General features: G+C 44.0%; 1 protein-coding gene across 1 annotated transcript in view; it reads right to left on the reverse strand.

Annotated features, from left to right (window-relative positions):
* Positions 1 to 19626, reverse strand: part of GRK5 (G protein-coupled receptor kinase 5) — a gene marked incomplete at its 5' end in the record, with an annotated part of 92891 nt that overhangs the window by 47304 nt on the left and 25961 nt on the right. The window contains 2 exons of the mRNA XM_050898843.1: positions 1507 to 1584; positions 10951 to 11063. Of these exons, the coding sequence (XP_050754800.1) occupies positions 1507 to 1584; positions 10951 to 11063 (191 nt within the window). The remainder of the gene's footprint in view (positions 1 to 1506; positions 1585 to 10950; positions 11064 to 19626) is intronic.

Raw genomic sequence — 19626 nt, forward strand, 5'->3', positions numbered from 1 at the left:
AACACCACCATTTTTTCTTGATGAAGAAGCAGCCGCTCTCAGATTGGTCTTCACTGTGCATTCACTTACCTCACTAAACTATTCCACGTGCTTCTGCTGCACTATGGATGGCAGGAGTGCCATGGGACAGCGGTGAAGGGATTTGGCATCTGGAAACCTGCACCAAGACTGGCTGAAACGAAGCAGTACTATCCTTCTCTCACTTTACTAGCTCTGCTATCAGCAAAATGCCTTTCCCCATTTCCAGATGGGAACTGGAGCAGTGAGAAACATTTTCCTTCAGTATTTGTCCCTCATTCCTCTGTCGACAGAAATTTTAAGACAAATGGTAATTTCGGTGGATTTAAAAAGCAGTGGAACTTCATGCCCCTAATGAATGGGCAGCAGGAACTCGTACTGGCAGTGCTCAATGGCTGCACATGAAACTAGCCAGGCTCAGTAAATGAAACCAGATCCCAAAATGCAGTCTGAGATAACTGAAAGTATGCGTTGAAATTTATTGTAGGAAAATGGCTGACCAGAAAAAAAGTGGTCTGCTCTGCCCCTGCACCTCCAAAACATATTGTACCATTTAAACGCTCTAGAAAGACATCTGCCAAAAATGCAATTAATTCTCCTGAAGGTCGAATGTATTTCTCTTGTAAAACAGTTGAAGCAGCAATTGTACGTCTTGATTACTCTTATGAAAGCAACTTAGGAAAAATCCTAGGATTGTTCTTGTGTTTGAAGTCGGATGTTTATTGCTTACTGGCAGTGACTTTTGTTGCAAAGGTTAAACGCAGTCAACAAATGATCGTAACCCCCCCAAAAAAGGGTTAGTCCCAGTGGAGCCCGTCCAAAATTCCCGCAGCAGATTTGTACTTCTGTTCGGAGTGCCACCCTGTGGACACAGCTGCTACCATGAGCTCCTCTCCTTCCCACAGCCCCCAGACGCAACCCTTGGGAACCGACAGCGGTGGAAACAAGAACGGGTGGTAGCACCTCTCAGCTCCAAACCACGCTGTCCTATGTCAGTCTTGCATGTCCTTGGCCACCTTGGGGCAAACGGTGGTGGGGGACGAGTGGGAATTTTTGTACCAAAATACAGTGTCTGTTACCAAAGACCATTTTTGCCGGTGCTTTCTACACAACAGTATATGAAATACCACCACCTCTTTTGAGGTGGATAGGAAATAATTGTGGCATCTGTTGATAACAGCTGAGGTCTCTTGCATTACACCGCAGATGTAGAGCTTTGCACACCGAGAAGAGACCAGAGAAGCCCCCTGCTTATCCACAGATGAATTAAGCCCCTGGTAAGCTCAAGTTCATCCTTAGAAGTCAATTTCTGGATTGGATTATAATTTTTTTTCTCTCTGACTGTTTGTGTAAGACTTGCAGGTTTATTCACTGGAGATTGCCACCATAAATTTTAGGAGTCTGGCTTACAAAGCCTATAACAACCTTGTTTAGCAAAGGTGTGCCTTGAAGCATTCCTTCAGTAATGCCACTTTGGCTGCCCCTTACCTCTGGGGTGAGGTATTTCATCATGATTTCCTTTCCTTTCTCTCCCAGCTTTTCATCTGGAGCAATTTCATATTCTGCCTGGAACAGATATAAGAAAAAAGTCAATATTTGCACTCATATTTCACCATTATAACTTCATTTTGGATGTGGCCTTAACGGAACGCTCTGTCTGAAAAATCTGAAGGGTAAATACCATTTTCTGATGGAAGGAAAACCTGTACCCACAATCCTATTAAAAACCTTCCACTACATTTTGACCAAACCCTAGCGGTGCCTTTTCTGAGATGATGTCCCTTAATTAACACCAATACAATTTAATTCATTTATATTTTATAGCCTTGCCAAGCCACCTTTCAGAAAGCGTTCAGTGACAAGAGACGGCAACTTTATTTGGTTTTGCTCAAAGGGAAGGTGGACACAGAAAGTAAAATTATTTCTCTGAGTAGTAGGGAAAGTGAATGTTTGTTAATTCTTGCCACAGTGGTGTTTCAAGCACCAGGTGAACTCCTTCAGTAGATTGTCTTTTTGGTCAAATGTGTCCTTCCTATTTATTTACGTCTTCCCCTTGGTCTAACAATAATTCTGCAAAGCAGAGAGACTTGCCCATCACTTTTAGTGATCCTTGACTCGGTCCCTCCAGAAGGCAGATCTAAGAGCCGATTTCTTAGGCAGATTTCTTAGGACCAAGATAAAACAAGAGAGACCATTTAGAGGAATAGACACTATAGGCAAAATCCTCTTTGACTTCCCCGGTGCGTTAAAAAAGAGAGCACCACATTCCCCCACACAAAGTTTACCTATATTTTAAAATTCTGACTATTCTATGTTGTTGTGGTTTAAGCCCAGCCAGCAACTAAGCACCACGCAGCTGCTCACCCGTCCTCCCTCCCAGTGGGATGGGGAGGAGGATCAGGAAAAAAAAAGTAAAACTCATGGGTTGGGCAGTTTAATAACTAAAGTAAAATAAAATACACTACTAACTGCTACTACTACTACTAGTAATAATAATATTATAATAATTGTAATGAAAAGGAATATAACAAAAAAAAAAGATAGATAAAACCCAAGAAAAGACAAGCGATGCACAACGCAATTGCTCACCACCCGCTGACCGATGCCCCAGCAGTGATCCGCCCCTCCCGGCCAACTCCCCCCAGTTTATATACTGGGCATGATATTCCATGGTATGGAATACCCCTTTGGCTAGTTGGGGTCAGCTGCCCCGGCCGTGCTCCCTCCCAGCTCCTTGCACACCTGCTTGCTGGCAGAGCATGGGAAACTGAAAAGTCCTTAACTTAGGATGAGCGCTACTTAGCAACAACTAAAACGTCAGAGTGTTATCAACATTATTCTCACACTAAATCCAAAACACAGCACTGTACCAGCTACTAAGAAGAAAATTAACTCTATCCCAGCTGAAACCAGGACCCATGTATTGTAGCATTACTGACTTTTGATGAGTTTCAGGACAACGTTTACATAAGAAACAAAAGAAGCACTACTTGTGCACCACGAAGACATTAATCACTTCAGTTAAAGTTTTGGATCCATGGCAGGCATTCGAAGGAAACACGCGCCGCATGGGACCCCAGTGGCTAAATAACAACGACAAGTTCTTAAAGACATTCCCACTTGGCACTGCCTAGGATACGAAGCTTTAGCCTTAGGATCAAAATATTTTCCAGAAAAAAAAAAAAAAAAAGACAGCCTAATAGCTTTCATGACTGTTTGTATTAAAAAAAAGGATCCCAGAAAATCCTGCCAAACCAATTAAGTAACCTGGTCCAATACAAGCTGTCTGCAATGATAAATGATGAGGAAGTTAAAAAAAAAAGAAAAAGGTAAATCAGACTGAACTGGCAAACACTTGGAAGAACAAATTTCAGAACTATTGCCCGCTGGAAGATGTATGTGCTGCTCCGAGCTTGATGCAATAAATCTGAAGGCAGGCTGTAATGGATACCCTAGCTAAGCAGACCTAGGAATGACATGAAAACCACAATGTAGTAATAATGCTATTACCCATCTATCTGGCCAGTGCTGATTTAGCTATTGCAGCTTAAGTCTGAAGCTACATATTTATACAAATACATAGCAGGTTGCTTGAACAATCTAGAATTACCATCTGATTTGGTTTGGGAAATGACAATGACCGCAAATAATGGAGAAACCTGTATTGCTGATGAAAAATACACTGAAAGCTAAAATCTACAAGTGCAGTACTTCTCTTTCAGTGACCATTTTGGGGATGAACTGATTACATTCTCATAATACTTAATACAAGGGTTTAAAAAAATCTTTTATCCAATTTCCTGTCCTTTTAGATGGTATCTGAGTATGGGTCATTTCAGCTCTTAAAGCACAGACACTCCCAAATGTTTACAGCATCTTAACAGCATTTTTCTCCATGATTCCTTGCTAGGGGATAAAGCAATGGCAAGAGTAACAGAAGGAACATTTTTTTTAAAGGTGAAAGTTGCATCTTATTTGGACCTTACAGTTTATGGTTAGATTCACAGACAAACTAGGTGTTTTTCATATAAAAGAAAACAGAAATAATGTATATTTTAATAAAACAAAATAGTTGTAATTAAATATAACTGTCTGTGCAGAAGACTGCAAAGAAAGGAGAACTCCTTGGTATTGCCTCAGCATGGAGTCATCTAGGAGATCTTCTGAGTCCTCCATTCAATGCTATTTACAATTTATCCAATAATGACCATTTCTCTCTCCTTCATTTGCTTTTAGACTCTGGATCCTGGTAATATATTGGTTCCCTAGTAAATAAAATCTGATTCAAAGTCATCATCTGCCATTTGAAGTGCACCAGGGAGATGTCAAAAAATTTGGTGACCTTTTTGCCACAGATACCCTATTACATTTACATCCCATCCGAACTGTACAACAGGACGCAAATCAGGACAGACCAGAAGACAGAAGTTTATCAGCAATTGGATCAGGGTTTTGAAATGCAATTCCTGATGGGATCCAACATATGCAGAGCTAAATGCACACACACACACACACACACACACACACACAGTATCTAATTCTATCTCAAGATAGTTGGGAAGGAATAAAAGGAAAGTTTAATTATACTTGCATTTGACATCCTCAGAAAATGCGACGCTGTGGTAGTGAAGGTAGGAAGTGACAGACAAGTGAGGATGTGAGAAGGAACCATAAGCTCCAACTGTGAACAGTGTTGATTTCACTGCAGCTCAAGTACTAGAAGCCCGTTTCATTTTGTTTCTAAGTTCATTATTATTTTCTCTTCAGTGCCACTTTTGAGCTGTTCGGCAACAGATACTGGTACATTTTCAGCCATGGACTGTTATTGCAGGAAGAATTACCCGTGTAGAGGGACAGAGTGTCTTCCCCATGCTCACTCTGCTGCATGCCTGGGAAGCGTACCAAGGTCCTCAACTCTCAATCTTGTGCTTAAATCACAAGATACATCTCCTTCTTCCACAATACTCAAAAGCATGGCTACAGTTTGCAAATCCCTAATTGCTAGAAATAATATCATTACTTAAAATCCATGTGAAACAAAATATTTTCCATTATTCCTTTGATGAATCCAGGCATGTGTTTCAAGGCTCCTGCTCTGAAGTCTAATAGCTTCTCCATGCCCTAGTTAGGTCAGACAGGGCCCTATTCATAGCTCATAAATGAGAGGAGGATTTATGATCACCCTGACTGCATGGGACGAGCTGCAGGGAAGGCTCTTTCTGCGGGCAGGCGCGGATCCTTCAGTCCAAATGGCCAGAGGATGTGGGCTGGCTGCCGTTTGTTCCTAACTTTCCTTTTGGCTGCTGTTTCAGAGGTAATAGTTACTTTGGTGGCTCCTGCTTCCCCAGAAGCAACCCTGACTGAATGGGGGCACGGAGGTGCGAAGCATCCTTCCCTTCGGAGCAGCCGCCCTCGGGATGGGCTGAGCGAGATCGGATGGGAAAACCCACTTCCACTGGGAAAGGGAGGAACGTCCAGCCTGTGGCTGGCTGTGGGACAGGGCCATGGGCTCAGGGATGGCCGAGCAAGAGGTTCAGGGGCTGGAGGGTGCCTGTGACTGAGGGAGAGCATCGCTGGGGCAATGGCGCAGGGACCCAGCAGGGGCTCACATCAGCAACCTTAATTCTGAGACATCGTTTTATGCAGTGTTTGATTTTCGTCTTAATATTCTTTGAGGTCCTGAAACTGTATGACTGACTTAAAAATATTTGAAAATTGAAAAACGGAGCCAAAGGGATATCTCTGCAGATCTGGGAGGACTCTCTCCCATGGCAGGTAGCTGCTGGTTGCCTGCGGGAGTGTGGCATGGCCACAGGAGTTGGTCCCTCGTACCCACCAGGAGATGGAGATGGGAACAGACACCCCCACCGGAGCCATTTCAGCTTCTTGGTATAAGTCAGGAGCAGTGGAGTCACCTTCTGAGCATCTGCAGGAGGCTACTGGTGTTTCGGTCCCAATTTTACACCTCCGCTTTCTCAGGTCCCTCCTCTGTTATCCCCAGCATCTCTCTCTGCTCCAGCTCCTGCTCGCTCCTTCCTCGGACTCCAGGCTCTGCCCTGTTATTGCTCTGTACTCCAGCGACTGCCCTTGCACTTGCCTCCGCTGGAGATTTAAAATCTGTGACTGAAAATTGGAAGGCAAAACCCAGACAGCTGGGATTCATAATAACTCACATTTCTAAATGAAAAGTGAACTTGAAACCACATTTTTCATATTTAAACACAGGGCAAAAAGAGCCCTTTTGACTGTTTAAAAACACATTTTGAGTTAATGAGTTTGTTGATATCAACAAACTGGCATTTCTGATGGAAAAAGCCTTGAACAGCTTTAAGACACACATACACAGATGGTTTATATACCATGTAAGGGACTTAACCAAATGAATCTCCCTAACAGCGAGACAGGGTTTTTACAAATGGCATTAAATGGATGCTTTCTCATCCTTTTACCCCAGATAAGTGTAATGTCTAGTGAAGCGTTCAGCTGAAAAGTCCACCCGAGAAGCTTGTGCCTCTCATCCCTGGCCCCCGTGCCTGGATACCACAAGCAGAAACAACCTGGAGAGGCAGCGGGGCTATTTTCCTCCAGAGGATGTGTTTCTGTGCGACCGCAATGCAAAGAAATAACACCATACAGGTTAGAGAGGAAATAATATTGGGTTATTTTCTCCTTGACCAGAATTAGCGACGTTCTCCTCGAGTCAATCTAAATCTGGTCCACATTAGCATGTTAAAAGCCCTCTCCCGGGAAAAAAAAAAAAAAAAAATTAAAAAATGATGAATGTGATTAGACAAAGCAGGAAAGAGAGTCCAGAAGCTAAAGTCTTTGTTATAACAGCACACAAAGATCACAGCAGAGGAGTGGGAAACATCAGGAGCCGGCAGCCCAGGAATGTGCTGTTGAGAAGGGGACGTGGGCAAGAAGTCCCCGCTGAACTTCTGCCTTTTTGTGCTGGAGGCATGGGCTGTGGGGAAGAAACACGTCTTGCTAGCAGATTCCCTGCTCACTCATCTGCCTTTCAGCACAGGAAACGTATCCCCTAACACTTTATTTTAATAGCTGTCTTTCAACAGCTCCGAAGTTGTATGATGTCGCTAAAGTATTTGTAAGCACAGCAAGGCATGCTTTAGGGCTGTGCATGAATTCTTTGTTAAGGGCTTATAGGGGAGCTGATTTAATCATAAACCATCTCCATTTAATGATAATAGTTTATGTTCACATAGTTCCTTCATCTGAATGGCTACGTAAGGGTTTGGTGAACTATTCGTGGGAGATCTTTGTGTTTACATGCACAAAGATAAGCATGCAATGCATTCAGAGGCACAAGTTGCAGCCATTGGTACTTCTTACTAGATATTTTATCTAGACAAGTCAGGACCTCTGTCAAGAAACTGTTTGCACAATATCCGTAGTAAGAGATGGCTCTCTGTCCTTATAGCCTTACCGTACCGGCTAGGAGAAGGGGTTGCTGTTGCCCCATTTCCCAGACAGACAGCCACACTGATGGCTGCTTACTGGTCCCACAGCAGTGGTGGGAACTGCCCGCCCCCAGCTCCACCAGCGCTGCACTGCAAAGCTCTTCATCTCTTTGTTTTTATTGTTTATATCGCTTTTATCATTTAATGTTGGGGTCTACTGCTTACAAACCACATATCTTTGTAGTCCGTTTTACAACTGATAGATTGTGGCTAATTATCCAAACACTGTTCTCAGAAAATATGTAGAAACTTTATGCCTCTGAGCACTTTAATCTCCATTATTGGTTGCAATTGGCCAAGGTATTCACAGGTTTCAGAGGGAACGGACAGATACACACCTACATGCATGCAGAATTTAATGAAACAAACCTTTTTTTCTTCAGAAAGCAGCCTAACGACTGTTTAACTGCACAGACAAAAACCCCCAGACGCTGCTATAATTAGATTTGCAGGAGACTACATCAGATCAGGTTAGCTATTTCACCCAACAGCTGAAATAAATGTCCAGCAAAGAGGGGATTTTTTTTGCTCTTTACGTATTCTGGTCTGCAAGATGTGGTTGATTTTACCAGTCTTTGGAAGCAAAGGTGTGAGAGAGAGCTTGCAAAACTTAGTCTCACATAAGTACGGGAATGGAGGTTGCTGGTAGGTTGTTGAGTGTCTGACTCAGCTTCTGGTTTCCTCCCAGGAGCCCTGATCGCTGCTTTCTTTGCAGGCAGTTGAGTGCACTGGTTAAAAAATGGTATTAAAAATTGGGAGGCATCAATTACTGGCTTCTGCCAATGACTTACTGTGTGACCTGGTAAAGTCACTTAGCTGTGCTCTGTAAAAGAGAGGTGGTCCTACCTCTCAATGCACAAAACCCTCTGTGAGCCTCTCATGAACAGCTAAATATTTTCCTCTATTATTTTTTTCTTTTTATTTGATGTTACACAAAAGCTAAGTTTTGCATCTCATGTTAGAAAAATAACTAAGTCAAAAGAAAATGGAGGGTCTTGGCTTTTTCTGCTTGGGGCTTGTTACAGCAGGTGGTCTCCAAAAGGTTTCACATTCCTGGTGGTCTCAGAATAGAGCTGTAAAGTCAAACTTCTGGTCTCATTACAGGACTTTTTTGCCTAACGTAGGACTTGGCCTGAATCCCACTACTCAACGCAGTGTGACCCTGCTGGGCGGATTTCAGTAGCAATCATCCAATTTAATGGCTATGGTCTGTGTTGCTCGACCTTAAAATTGCCTAATACAGGGATTTTCACGGGCTGGGAGCAAGCTTGTACAGAATTTGAAATCAATAAACAAAGGAGACTGCTGTTAATTAGCATTAAAAAGAGGAGAGAAAGAGTAAATATTCAGACCTCCACACAGCCAGGCATTTTGTTCATGAAATCCTCGTACTGCCAGTCTGAGCCTAACTGGGAACAGATCGCTGGCCCAGTAAAGGTACGCAGGGCAGCTCCAGTCTGCAAAAGCAACCCGGGGGTGGGTGCAAAGCACACCCTCGCAAAAGGATTTAGGGATATCAGTCCGGGATTGCTTGGAGAGGGAGCTTTACAACAAAGCCAGTCCCATCACAAGCTTTCGCAGGACCGGTGTCACCTGTGCTGCACGGATGCCGGGAGGACACGGAGTTTCAGTGCTTGGCACCGCTCCACAGGGCTTCGGGAGAATGAAATGACACAGTGCCCTCAATTCTTGCAGCCGGAGGCGGGCTGGGCAGCCGGCGCTGCTGGGAGAGGCTGGGAGAGGCTCTGGGGTGCTCTGGGGCTGGTGGCACTGGGGGGACAGTAATGTTTCCTTTTGCCCAGATGTTATTACCGCTGTCAGCTTAACCGGTACGCCCTGAGTGCCTGCTGCCAGGTGTCTGCAGGGCTCGCACAATGTGGGCTTGTTCTCCGCAGCCCCTGGGCGCTGCTGGAACCAAAATGTGACGTCTGCCGCTGCGAGGAGGTGTGAGAAAAGAACAGAGCCTCGCTAACCCTCTCCAAACTGAGGATGCCTCTGTCTCTTCTGTCTGAAATTAAAACCACTTGGAAGCAGTCTTTTGTGGCTGTCTCCCAAAGGATTTCTGCGGCTTCCTAGAGGGATGGCCATCACCCGTCTCCTCGGGGCTGCAGCCATCACACCTTATGTGGCATTTCTGTGGGGATGCCTCTCCTCAGACGGGTGCGTGGTGTTTCATCAGTGGCAGACACCTCACTAGACGATGCCAGTTTGGGGCAGGACAAACACATCCAGGGTACCCGAAATGTCCTCCTGCCTGCCAGCGTTGAGCACGGCTGCACAGAGCGTTTGTCAGAGGTAGCAGTTTCATGTACCTCGATGGCTAAACCTTTCACTGGGGAAAATCACGACCAGTGCTAGGAATATCAGGTAGAAGTTGTTCCCAGCTAAAACTGATTTGAATAGGACTTTATCCAACACTTTCTGTGATGCTGTAGATCTGCTGTAGATACTGCAGTACTAACACAAACTTTAAGTGACCACATGTCCTCTCGCAGACTCTTACTTTTACAACTTCAGTGCAATCCTCACATCTCCCGATACTTCACAATAGCTTGACCGTGGTACAAACAAAAAAAATTTTATTCCTGTTGGTATGCATTGTTTTGCTTTTGACTGTCAGTGTTAGCCAGAGAGCAAAGCCCCCCGGACACTCACACCCAGCAGTGACAAGTTCGTCTTCCTCTCCGGTACGATTTAGCCTTTTGGCTCATCAACACCTGACCCTTCCGCAAGCTCCCAGCAAGAAAGCCACTGAGAGACTTTTCCACTGTGAACAGCTTCTCCTGCTGGCACTACACACGGCCAAGTGCTGCCAGACTGGGAAAGAGCGTCAGGTCCCCCCGGGGCTGGGGGGTGTTGCTCAGTGGCCGGGTTAACTGATAGCTCACTGGAGTGGAAAATGGAGCAGATTTGTTTCTTGGTGACCTCAACCAAGTCACTTCTATACCTTGTGCGACTGTTTTCCTGTTTGAAAAACCATGATAACAATCAGGATGTGCTCTGTAAATCACCCTGAAGTCTACCGATGAAAAGGCTTGCTAAGAGATAGATATTAGTATTACCACACTCATCCTCTCTTGTCAGTCCATTCATCATCTTCCCTTTCCTCCCAGTGCCTCCCAGCACTGCAGGCTTCACCCACATCAAAAGACATTAGTCACAGCAGCTCAGCTGCTTGGGCATTGACATGAAGGGAGGCCACGCCAGCACCGTCCCGGGGTGCCTGTCCCTCTCCCGCCGGCGGCTCGCGCTCCCCGAGGCTGGTACCAACCCGCTGCCCCTCTACCGCCAATGGTGCTGGGATGCTGACGGGGTCAGCCCTGTCTGCTGCTTGCTCAGGTGTGTTAGATGCAAAATCACATCCCACGAAACAGTGATTTCTTGGGGTCAGAGGAGTCTCCTCTGTCAGGAGAGCGCTGCGAAGCACCCCAAAATATCACAAGAATTGACTTACCACCGAGTCAAGGAACCTAATGCAGCACTCGAGCTCGGGTCGAGTTTCACAGAACTGTCGAAAGAGAAGCCTTCCGATCGGCTGCTTTTCACATATGCTGCAGTAATCTCTCTCTAGAGGCAATAAAGAGAAGAAGAGAAGCATGAAAATGAGAAGAGCTTTGCCTTTTGGATCGGTTAGGAGTTTAAAGCATTGCAAGTGAGTGCAGAACCACGACCCCAAATCAGAACTGCCACCTTCTCCCTGCCACCATGTTTCAGGTATCCAAATACAAATATAATTAATGGCTTTAAGACTCAAACAAGAGAGGCTCAATTTTATAGAGCTGATGTTGGTAAAAGTCCCACAAAAGCCATTCAGCTATTATGAAAAAATAATTTCACATTTTTCTGTGGTGGAAATACATGCACTCTGCAAAGGTGCCGCTCAGCCTGCTGGTGTTTGTGGGAATGTGGGGAGCAAATTACAAGTCCTTGAAATGTGAGTCATACATTAAAGGGTAGGAAAAGCTGGAATTTGTGGAGACCTTCCTGGATGCTTCCTAGATACGCACTAAAGTGCCCCTAATCTCTGGAAATGCTCAACCCACTCTCTACTAAACCATTATTGCAAACTATGTACTTTCAAAGGTTTCAAAATTTCTGCAATTTACTCGCTGAGCATTAACGAATGGATGGAGCATATGGCATCTAGCTGGTTTCAGTTTCACACAGCACTCCTTTACAGAACTGTATTTCCCCTTAAATGCCATTCCCCTGTGCTGGTGCATCCAGAACCATCACTGCCAGTAAAGCAAAAGGTCCTTTACCCATCACAGGGACTGTCTGCAGGAAAACATGGGAGAAGGGCAGGCATGATTAACTGGCATTGCACTAGTACAAATGCTGAGGGCTTTGGATATTTTTCTGGTGAGAGCAGCAAATCCCCCAGCCTGTTTGGAGCAGCAGTACTTGCTCGAGACACGTTATTCCTCTAGAAGCACACACATGTCAAACAACATACTGTGTTTCCTTGAGTGTTCCTCTCACCACCCTCCTCGCTGCCATATGGCACTTGCTGTTATTACGGAAACAACTAGCTTCTAAACACATAACATAGCACTGCAAACAGACATACGAAACCCACACAAGTTGTCAGTGCCTTGGTTACTTCTGTCTCAGGCCTGGAGTTGCTCCTGCAATGTCTTTTATTCCCCCTTTGCTTTAGCCTCCAACACCCTTCAGCTCCATCCGCTCCAAGAACACCTGCAGGCACACAGCTGCGATGGAGCTCGCCTTTGCCATGGAGGCACCCTGCCGAAGGGCTCGCTCATCCCAGGTTGCACCCTGGGGACCATGTTCTGTAAAGCCAGGACATCCCTCCTGAACGGAAAATGCTGTACGAGATGTTGGACTCGCTGACCTGTAGCTGGGTGGCAGGTGAGCAGGAGCACCCAAGGCTGCCTCTTGTAAGAGGAAGGAGGGTGCTTGCCCAGTGCTGTGCCTGTGTGCTGGTATGCCTGTACTTCAGGAATTGGCTCCTAAGCACCTTGTCCTGGTTTCCCAGCTGAAACCAGGACACATCTACAGTGTGGTTGCTGGAGACACGGGTTGGGGCTAGCTGGACTGTACCTTTAATTCAGTACGGTCCTGCTCTGGTCTGGTGTTCTGAAACAGTCTGGAACAACGTACCAGCACCATTTTGTGGCTGGCATTGCCAGTCCCTTTTGGATCACGATATCACTCAATCTATCCAGAAGATTGCAATGCTTTGATACCCTCTAGCAAATAAAACTGGATCAAAATCACTGTGTAAATCCTAACTTGACCTCCAGTCTATCTAACTATCAGCAGTATGCCCGTGGCATGGGTTTGTTTGCATGAGCTGGAGCCTCCAGCGTGGAACATCACAACACAGGCACGTACGGCAAGAAAGCCAGCGGGCTCACTTGGACGCTGAGCAGCCTTGGGGGTGTCCTTGCGAGCGGTACAAGCTTGTGCTGCTTGACTGAGTAGCTTTTTTAGTGAGAAGGTAATTGCTGAAGGCATGTGCAGACACACACAGTGCTAAGGTAAGCAAAGGAGTTAGGAAAGAGCCTGAGTGGGTCAAAACAGCAACTCACAATGTCCCAGAGGCCGGCACGAAGCCAGAGGCTGAGCAGTTCAGGTGAGCTCTCCTGGGAGGTCTGGAGGCTGAACTACATCTGTCTGATGCTGTTTTCTGCTACCTTGAATAACTAACTCTTCTGAGGGTATGAATAAAATATACACCCTGAATATCGGTAGCACACAGCCTGCCTGATAGCAGGCCTCAATCCCTCCAGAAACCCAAACCCACAGCAAGCTTCCTTATGTTAAACAAGCAGCAAAAAATGCGACTGTCTGAATTTGTAACAGAATAAAACACAAAGGAACAAATACATTAATCAGCTATTTTGCCCTATATTTTCTCTTGTACAGCGCTATTTGATGCACGGTGACAACACTTGTTGTACAAAACGCAGTTAGTTTATCATCAAAGTCGTTATGATACGGTGACACTTACTGTAGCAGAGGATGCTCTTCTAACAAAAGGGCTAGTGATATCAGCTAAATAAGCATGCAAATTGCACATCCAATAACTGCACATTATAGCATAGCAGGAAAAGAAAATAAGCAGCTAAACACTATTACATATGTGGATAAATGAAACGTAAAGAAGACATGAGCACAGACTTCCTCCTATGGTACATAACTTGGCCAACGTGTGAGAAGGGTGACCCGTTCGTAATGAGGAAAAAGGAAACACCAGAAATAATCTCTGAAAACACAAGAGCCAGAGCAGTTCCCTGGAGCCATCCACTCCTCGGTTATGTTCATTTAAGTGCTGGATATACCAATACAGACAATAAATATATGATGCAACTGCTTTCATTCCTTGTAGGTGACACAAAATATTTTCTTAGGCCCTGATCTTGCCACTGGCCTCACTAAGTCAGCTAAAGGAGTCTGCTTTCAACTAATTCTTGGGATGCATGGGCCCTGGAGTGGACTAAGAAAGAAAAACACCTCTCTCAGCTAAAGCAGAAAAAAGGAGTGGATAGTTTTATTATAGTAAGGAAGGCAGAAGTGTTTTAACAGCGTGCTGCACCCCGGAGACCTGGCTGAAGCACCCCGAGCTGTGCTCACGAGCTGCTGCACGAGGGGAGGGGATGGAGAGCCAGGCGGGTACTGCAGCCAGGGGCTCCCTTGGGCTGGGGCTAATCGTCGTGTCGCTCTCGGTCCGCCTGCCAGTAAAAATATCCATCCAGTTTCAAAAGTTTAAAAAATAGAAAGAATGATTTCCTGAGGAAATGGAAATGTTAAACACTTGGAAGTGAAACCATATGCTTATGATGATGAAGTGTAACTAAAACAGCTCTGAGAGTGATATCTTTGGTAGTCAGACGCTCCTGCTTCAGCGCAATCCTGTTTAACACCTGTGAAGTCACCCAAAATGGGGGTGAAAAGCTGGATGGGTCAAAGCCCTAGGAAAGCAGTCACTTCTCACTGATGCCAAACTCTTTATTTAGAAAATATCACTGGCAAATAACATGCACATGCAAGTGAATTCTTTATCTTCCTAACAGAGTAACGACACAGATTAATATAGAAAAGGTATTATATAAAATACCATCATAAACATTCATAAGATAAATAAAGATAAATAACGTTTATTCTAAATTCTACTAAATCATTTTTCCCTTTACTTCGTAGCTTATGTGTTGAAATACTACTTTAAAGAGCACCCAGCACACAGAACATACCAAAATAGTTACACCTGCATACAGATAATGCCATCACCACTCAAGGTCTATGGCCAAATTGGTTCCCCAACAGATACCCTGGTAAGGTCCTGAAAAAGATCTAAGCACACGCCTAGGAAAAACAGTCCTATTAATAAAATTTTATACTGACCAAAACATGCCATTGATGAAATGAAAACCACAAAACAAGGTAATAAAGAAAGCTGCTGACGATAAAATCCCTGACATTCAAGTCAAAGGGAAAAAAAATCTAATATTTTAATTAGATGAAAACCTCCCTGTGCCTTGTGAAGATTTCGTCACCTTGATTTCCCATTTAAATACCAGTATTTTTTTTGCTGGCTCAAAATATCACCTTAGCAATTTTGGAGAGAACAGTGGTCTGCAGAGAGACCAGGTCCCCCCTCCTCTTTCACGTTTGCCATATATCTCTGGGTTTTGATGGGTTAGTGGTGAGCTACAAAACTGGGTGATGACTCTTGGCTGAAAACCAGTCTTTTCTGATATTGTTTCATTCCGTGTAAACTGCAGGTGTCTAAGTGAGATTGCTGTGGAAAGTTGCACTTCCATTTCTGGGCAGAAGCCCTCGTTTTGAAGGGCTACTAATCCAACACCTGCAATCAGCTGGTGAGGCTTCCTCCTATAGATGTCTGTGGGGAGGGATGAGCTCAGTTTAAATCTCACTTTTCAAGTCTACAAAAGCCAGGGACATCTTTTCGGCTTTTTGGTCATTACTGGTGTGGCCAATGATTGCACTTACGTACTATCTATTAAGTAGCATTTTATTTTCCAACATATTGGAATACCAAGAGAAGATATTTCAAAGAAATGCACGGAAAATCGCCAAGAAGACATGCAACATGCTACTGCACGGGGAAATTTGGACTTGGCTTCTGGATCTCTGCTCCCCTTGGCATTAAATCAGCCTGGATTAAAACTGAGTAAGATCCAAATGCAATGTAATTCTGCTGCCTAAAAAAACCCCAAACCGACCAACCAACCAACCAAAAAACAAAATAAAGAAACAAACCAAAACCCCCCTCCTTAGCACCTGGAAACCCCAAAGTGGATGTAGGAAGAATTAATTGTTCTTTTCCTGCTCATGCTCAATGACCCAAGCCGAGAACTCATCTTCCCTTCCCAATTTTTTTCCTTTAAGGTGAATCAAAATCTTTCAAACAGATGTTGTTCCAAGTCTATTATTTGCCTGCTGCTCTCTTCCTCTAGCCTGCTTTAGTCCAGAACAATAAAAAGCACACCAAACTCATGGAAGAAAGCATTCAAATATGAGGGAACCCTCAGTCCCTACGCTCAAGCTGGACAATAGGGAGCAGCATTGGAGTCAGAAGGGGCTAGCAGTCAGTTTGTAAGACCGTTGGCACACCAAAAGTAAAACTTTCTTTTTCCAAGGGGCTGAGGCCTGTCAAAGCGATTCCCACCAGCCCTGGGATGGATGGAAACTTCAGCTAGAGATGTCCCAAAATTGCACGCCTCCCTGCTCATTCAAACTCGGGGGGGGATGCTGCTAAAAGAGATCCTAACCACCCCAGCCCAAATCTAAAACCACTTCTGTTTTTTTTGCCCATCTCTGCTTTCTACATGTAAGTTCTCTGACAGGGGCACACAATGAAAAGGAGGACAAAAGCAGGAACTAAAAGCAAGATTAAAAAATATGCAGCACGACTGAACTAAACAGACTCTTACAGCCCATCATACAGTGTGCACTTGTAGCAATTTCCTTCTTTTTGTCAAAAAAAGAAGACCAAAGCCTTTAAAGTAGACAGAATTGTTTTGTGTCCAGTCAGGGTACTAATGGAAAACAAATTGTGTCTTTAAACACTGAATAACCCCATTTAGAGCTATATTAATATAAATACATTTTTCATTTAAAACCAGCAAGTCTAACACTAGTGCTTATAAATATGTCTTATAATTTACTGCTGCTCTTCTCCAGCCGAAAGTGGAATTACCACTGTCTACATATAAACTTAATAAACAGTACACACTAAACTGCCTAGTCTTTGAGGCTGATGAAAGTTGCTTCTTATCAAAGGATCCTTTGTGGATGCTTTAAAAGGATTTAAATTGCTTTGATTGCATTATTAACAGTGTCTGTGTTGCTCTTGTATTTCAGAATAATCTGGAAAGCTGGAACACGAGCTCTTGCATTCTACAAAAAAGATGGGTTTCCATCTCGAATAAATATGCCTCAATACAAAAGATAATCCTTGTGTTCAAAAGCAAGATCCCAAGATTGGCCATGTTAACACTTCTGCAGACCCACTTATTACCTTCTGATTTTTTTGATGGCCTTCAGTACTGGAGATGTCATGGCCAGTCAGAACTTCATCAACTTTGCTAGGAACCCACATGCTTGCAGTGAAAAACATATCAAGTTTCTTTCTTCGAGAAACTGAAAATATGGGCCCATTTCTGATGAAGAAACGTGGATATTGCTGTTTAAACTGTAGAACCTGGCCAAGTGCATGTACGGTAAGGTAGTGAGGGATCTCCTTTTCATGGTGACTACTTGGGAATGTTGCAGGAATGGGGGGAAGCAACAAAAGGGAAGTTTCTTGTCCTTTTTATCTGTTTTTTCTGGGGTTTTGAGTTTGTTTGGTTTGGGGGTTTGTTGGTTTTTTTGTGTGGTTTTTTTTTTTTTTAATATGGAAACCTGCTGTTGAGGTGCTGAGGACTCTCCATTTGCCCTGTCTCCAGCAATGCATTTAAAAAGTGAGGCAAGCCAGATGGTTAGAGAATACAAGACAGGAATAAAAATGCCTCATTTCAGTTCATTCAAAAATTCCCAGGAACTGCGGCAGTAAGTCATGTTATAAAAGCCTAATACAAGCATCTAGGCTCCCGTGGGAATTCAGTTACCAGTACAACTAATATTCTGCATCCTGCAGACCTCAGTGGCATGCTGTATTTATAAAATGGGGCTAACAGCACTGCCCTACCTCAAAGCAGTGTGGCCAGAATAAGTATACTAAAGTGTGTGAGCCCAGAGTGCTACTGGATAGCCCTGTGGCTCCTTGCTATTTACTTGCAATGCAAACTCCCGGAGCGGAAATTTAGTCCAAGAGAGCACAACAGAGTCTTTTTATACATTGACCGCTATACTGCTCCATAACTTCACCTGGCACTTCACAGAGATTAAAAATGACGACGTAGCCCCTGTCTTGGAGAGTGTTTATCTTGGCAGGGCCAGAGCTGTGCAGGTGCAGGACAGAAACTCTGAAGCCAAGGGCCGTGATGAAGTTCTCTTGCCGGTGGCAAAAGCACACTCCCTCTAACAATAAATATTTCATCTGTTTTCTTTATTTTTAATAAAATATGGAAATTGTTACCACTTATGACAGGATAATGGCTTGATAGATTCCTTATTTTAAACAGCAGCTTGTCCCGGTCTGCAGTTAAAACCAGCACTTCATTGCTGTAGAAAGCTCTAGACCTTACATATGAAGCCCCGGGGAAGAACACATTTTTGGCTTTGGTTGATTTTTTTCCCCTTGAATTTAGGATTTTCTACAAAAAACTTGGAGACCCTCATCTATGCTGTTACAGCGAGCATTGCTTTGGCACTGGTTATCCAAGTTTAATTAATTAAAAATACAAATGCAATCAAGCTTGCTTGAGACAATGGAATTACCCCAAACTGGTTTTAAGTCCTGCCAACTTAATTTTCGCTGCTTGTCAGCTGTCTTTTTTAAAACAAACAAAATTTAATTCCCTGATCATCGAACATCTAATGTAATTATTCAGATGCAGACAGTGTTTGCTTTGTGTAACTTTCCTTATTTCCACTCTTTCCATGGTATTAGGCTACAGGGATAAACTCCACACATCACAGCAGCATTACACTGAAGATGGAAACAGTCCAAATCTTAGAGCTGGACCAATACGGAAAAAATGTTTGGAGAATATTCGCAGTTAAATACACTTCGGTGATATATATGGATCTTCTCATTTGTTTTTTGAAAGCAGCTGTATTGAAGCTTTGCTCATGGAATTTTATTTGAAAGTCAAATCCCACAAACAGTTGCACAAATATGTTTGCACGAGTACTTGAACCAGAACATGTACGTGGCTTTGTTGATTTTGGATGAAGATTTTGGCACAGGGGATAACAACCCACCCACCCTTTTTGTAGCAGCAGCAGCAGCAGGATCAAACGAGATCCTGTGAGCTCAATATAGTTGCTGCAGAGAAAAACATGAGTTGGGTCCAGAGCCTGGGGAGGGACCCTCAGCTGTCTCAGGGAAGACATTTGGTCACCCAGCCTTGTGCCAGGCGCACAGTCAAATGGTGAAGAGTGAATGCTCTGCCCTGAGACTAGGCTATTTGCCAGTGGAAGACAAATTCTCATCCTACCAAAATCTAAGTTACTCTGCTGAGTTATTCCAGCGCTCCTCCAACACTTCCAGTATCTTCTAAAAGTTACTCATTCGGGCAACTGCATCCTTTCCACATGGGTCACTGATCAAGCCCTGAGTTCAAAAGCAGACTGCAGATACTGCAGGGTCAAGAGTAGGTTTAGCTTGAGAAGATGGAGCCTGCCATTAATATTTGAGCCTCTTTAAATCATAGAAGCAAAAATAAATATTGTTGCGTGAAGTATGGAGTGCAGGGAAAGCTAACAAACAATTGTTACAAATAATGAAGGTGATCTTTAAGCCTGCTGAAGTGGATGGAAAGATTCCCATCAATTCCAGTGGGTCTTTGATCAAGCCTAGTTTTCCCACCTCTGTCAAGCACAATTTACATGAATACTCAGTCTGTCTCTCGGCTCCACAGTCAACATCAGCATGACAGTGGAAATGCATGCACCACGATTAATCGTCAGGCTCTCTGGATTGTGAATGTGCAACGGGAATATTTTAAAATCTTTTTTTAACTGAAATTATTAGGTA

Source organism: Gymnogyps californianus, chromosome 6 (genome assembly GCF_018139145.2).
Source record: "Gymnogyps californianus isolate 813 chromosome 6, ASM1813914v2, whole genome shotgun sequence".
NCBI classification, from domain to species: domain Eukaryota; kingdom Metazoa; phylum Chordata; class Aves; order Accipitriformes; family Cathartidae; genus Gymnogyps; species Gymnogyps californianus.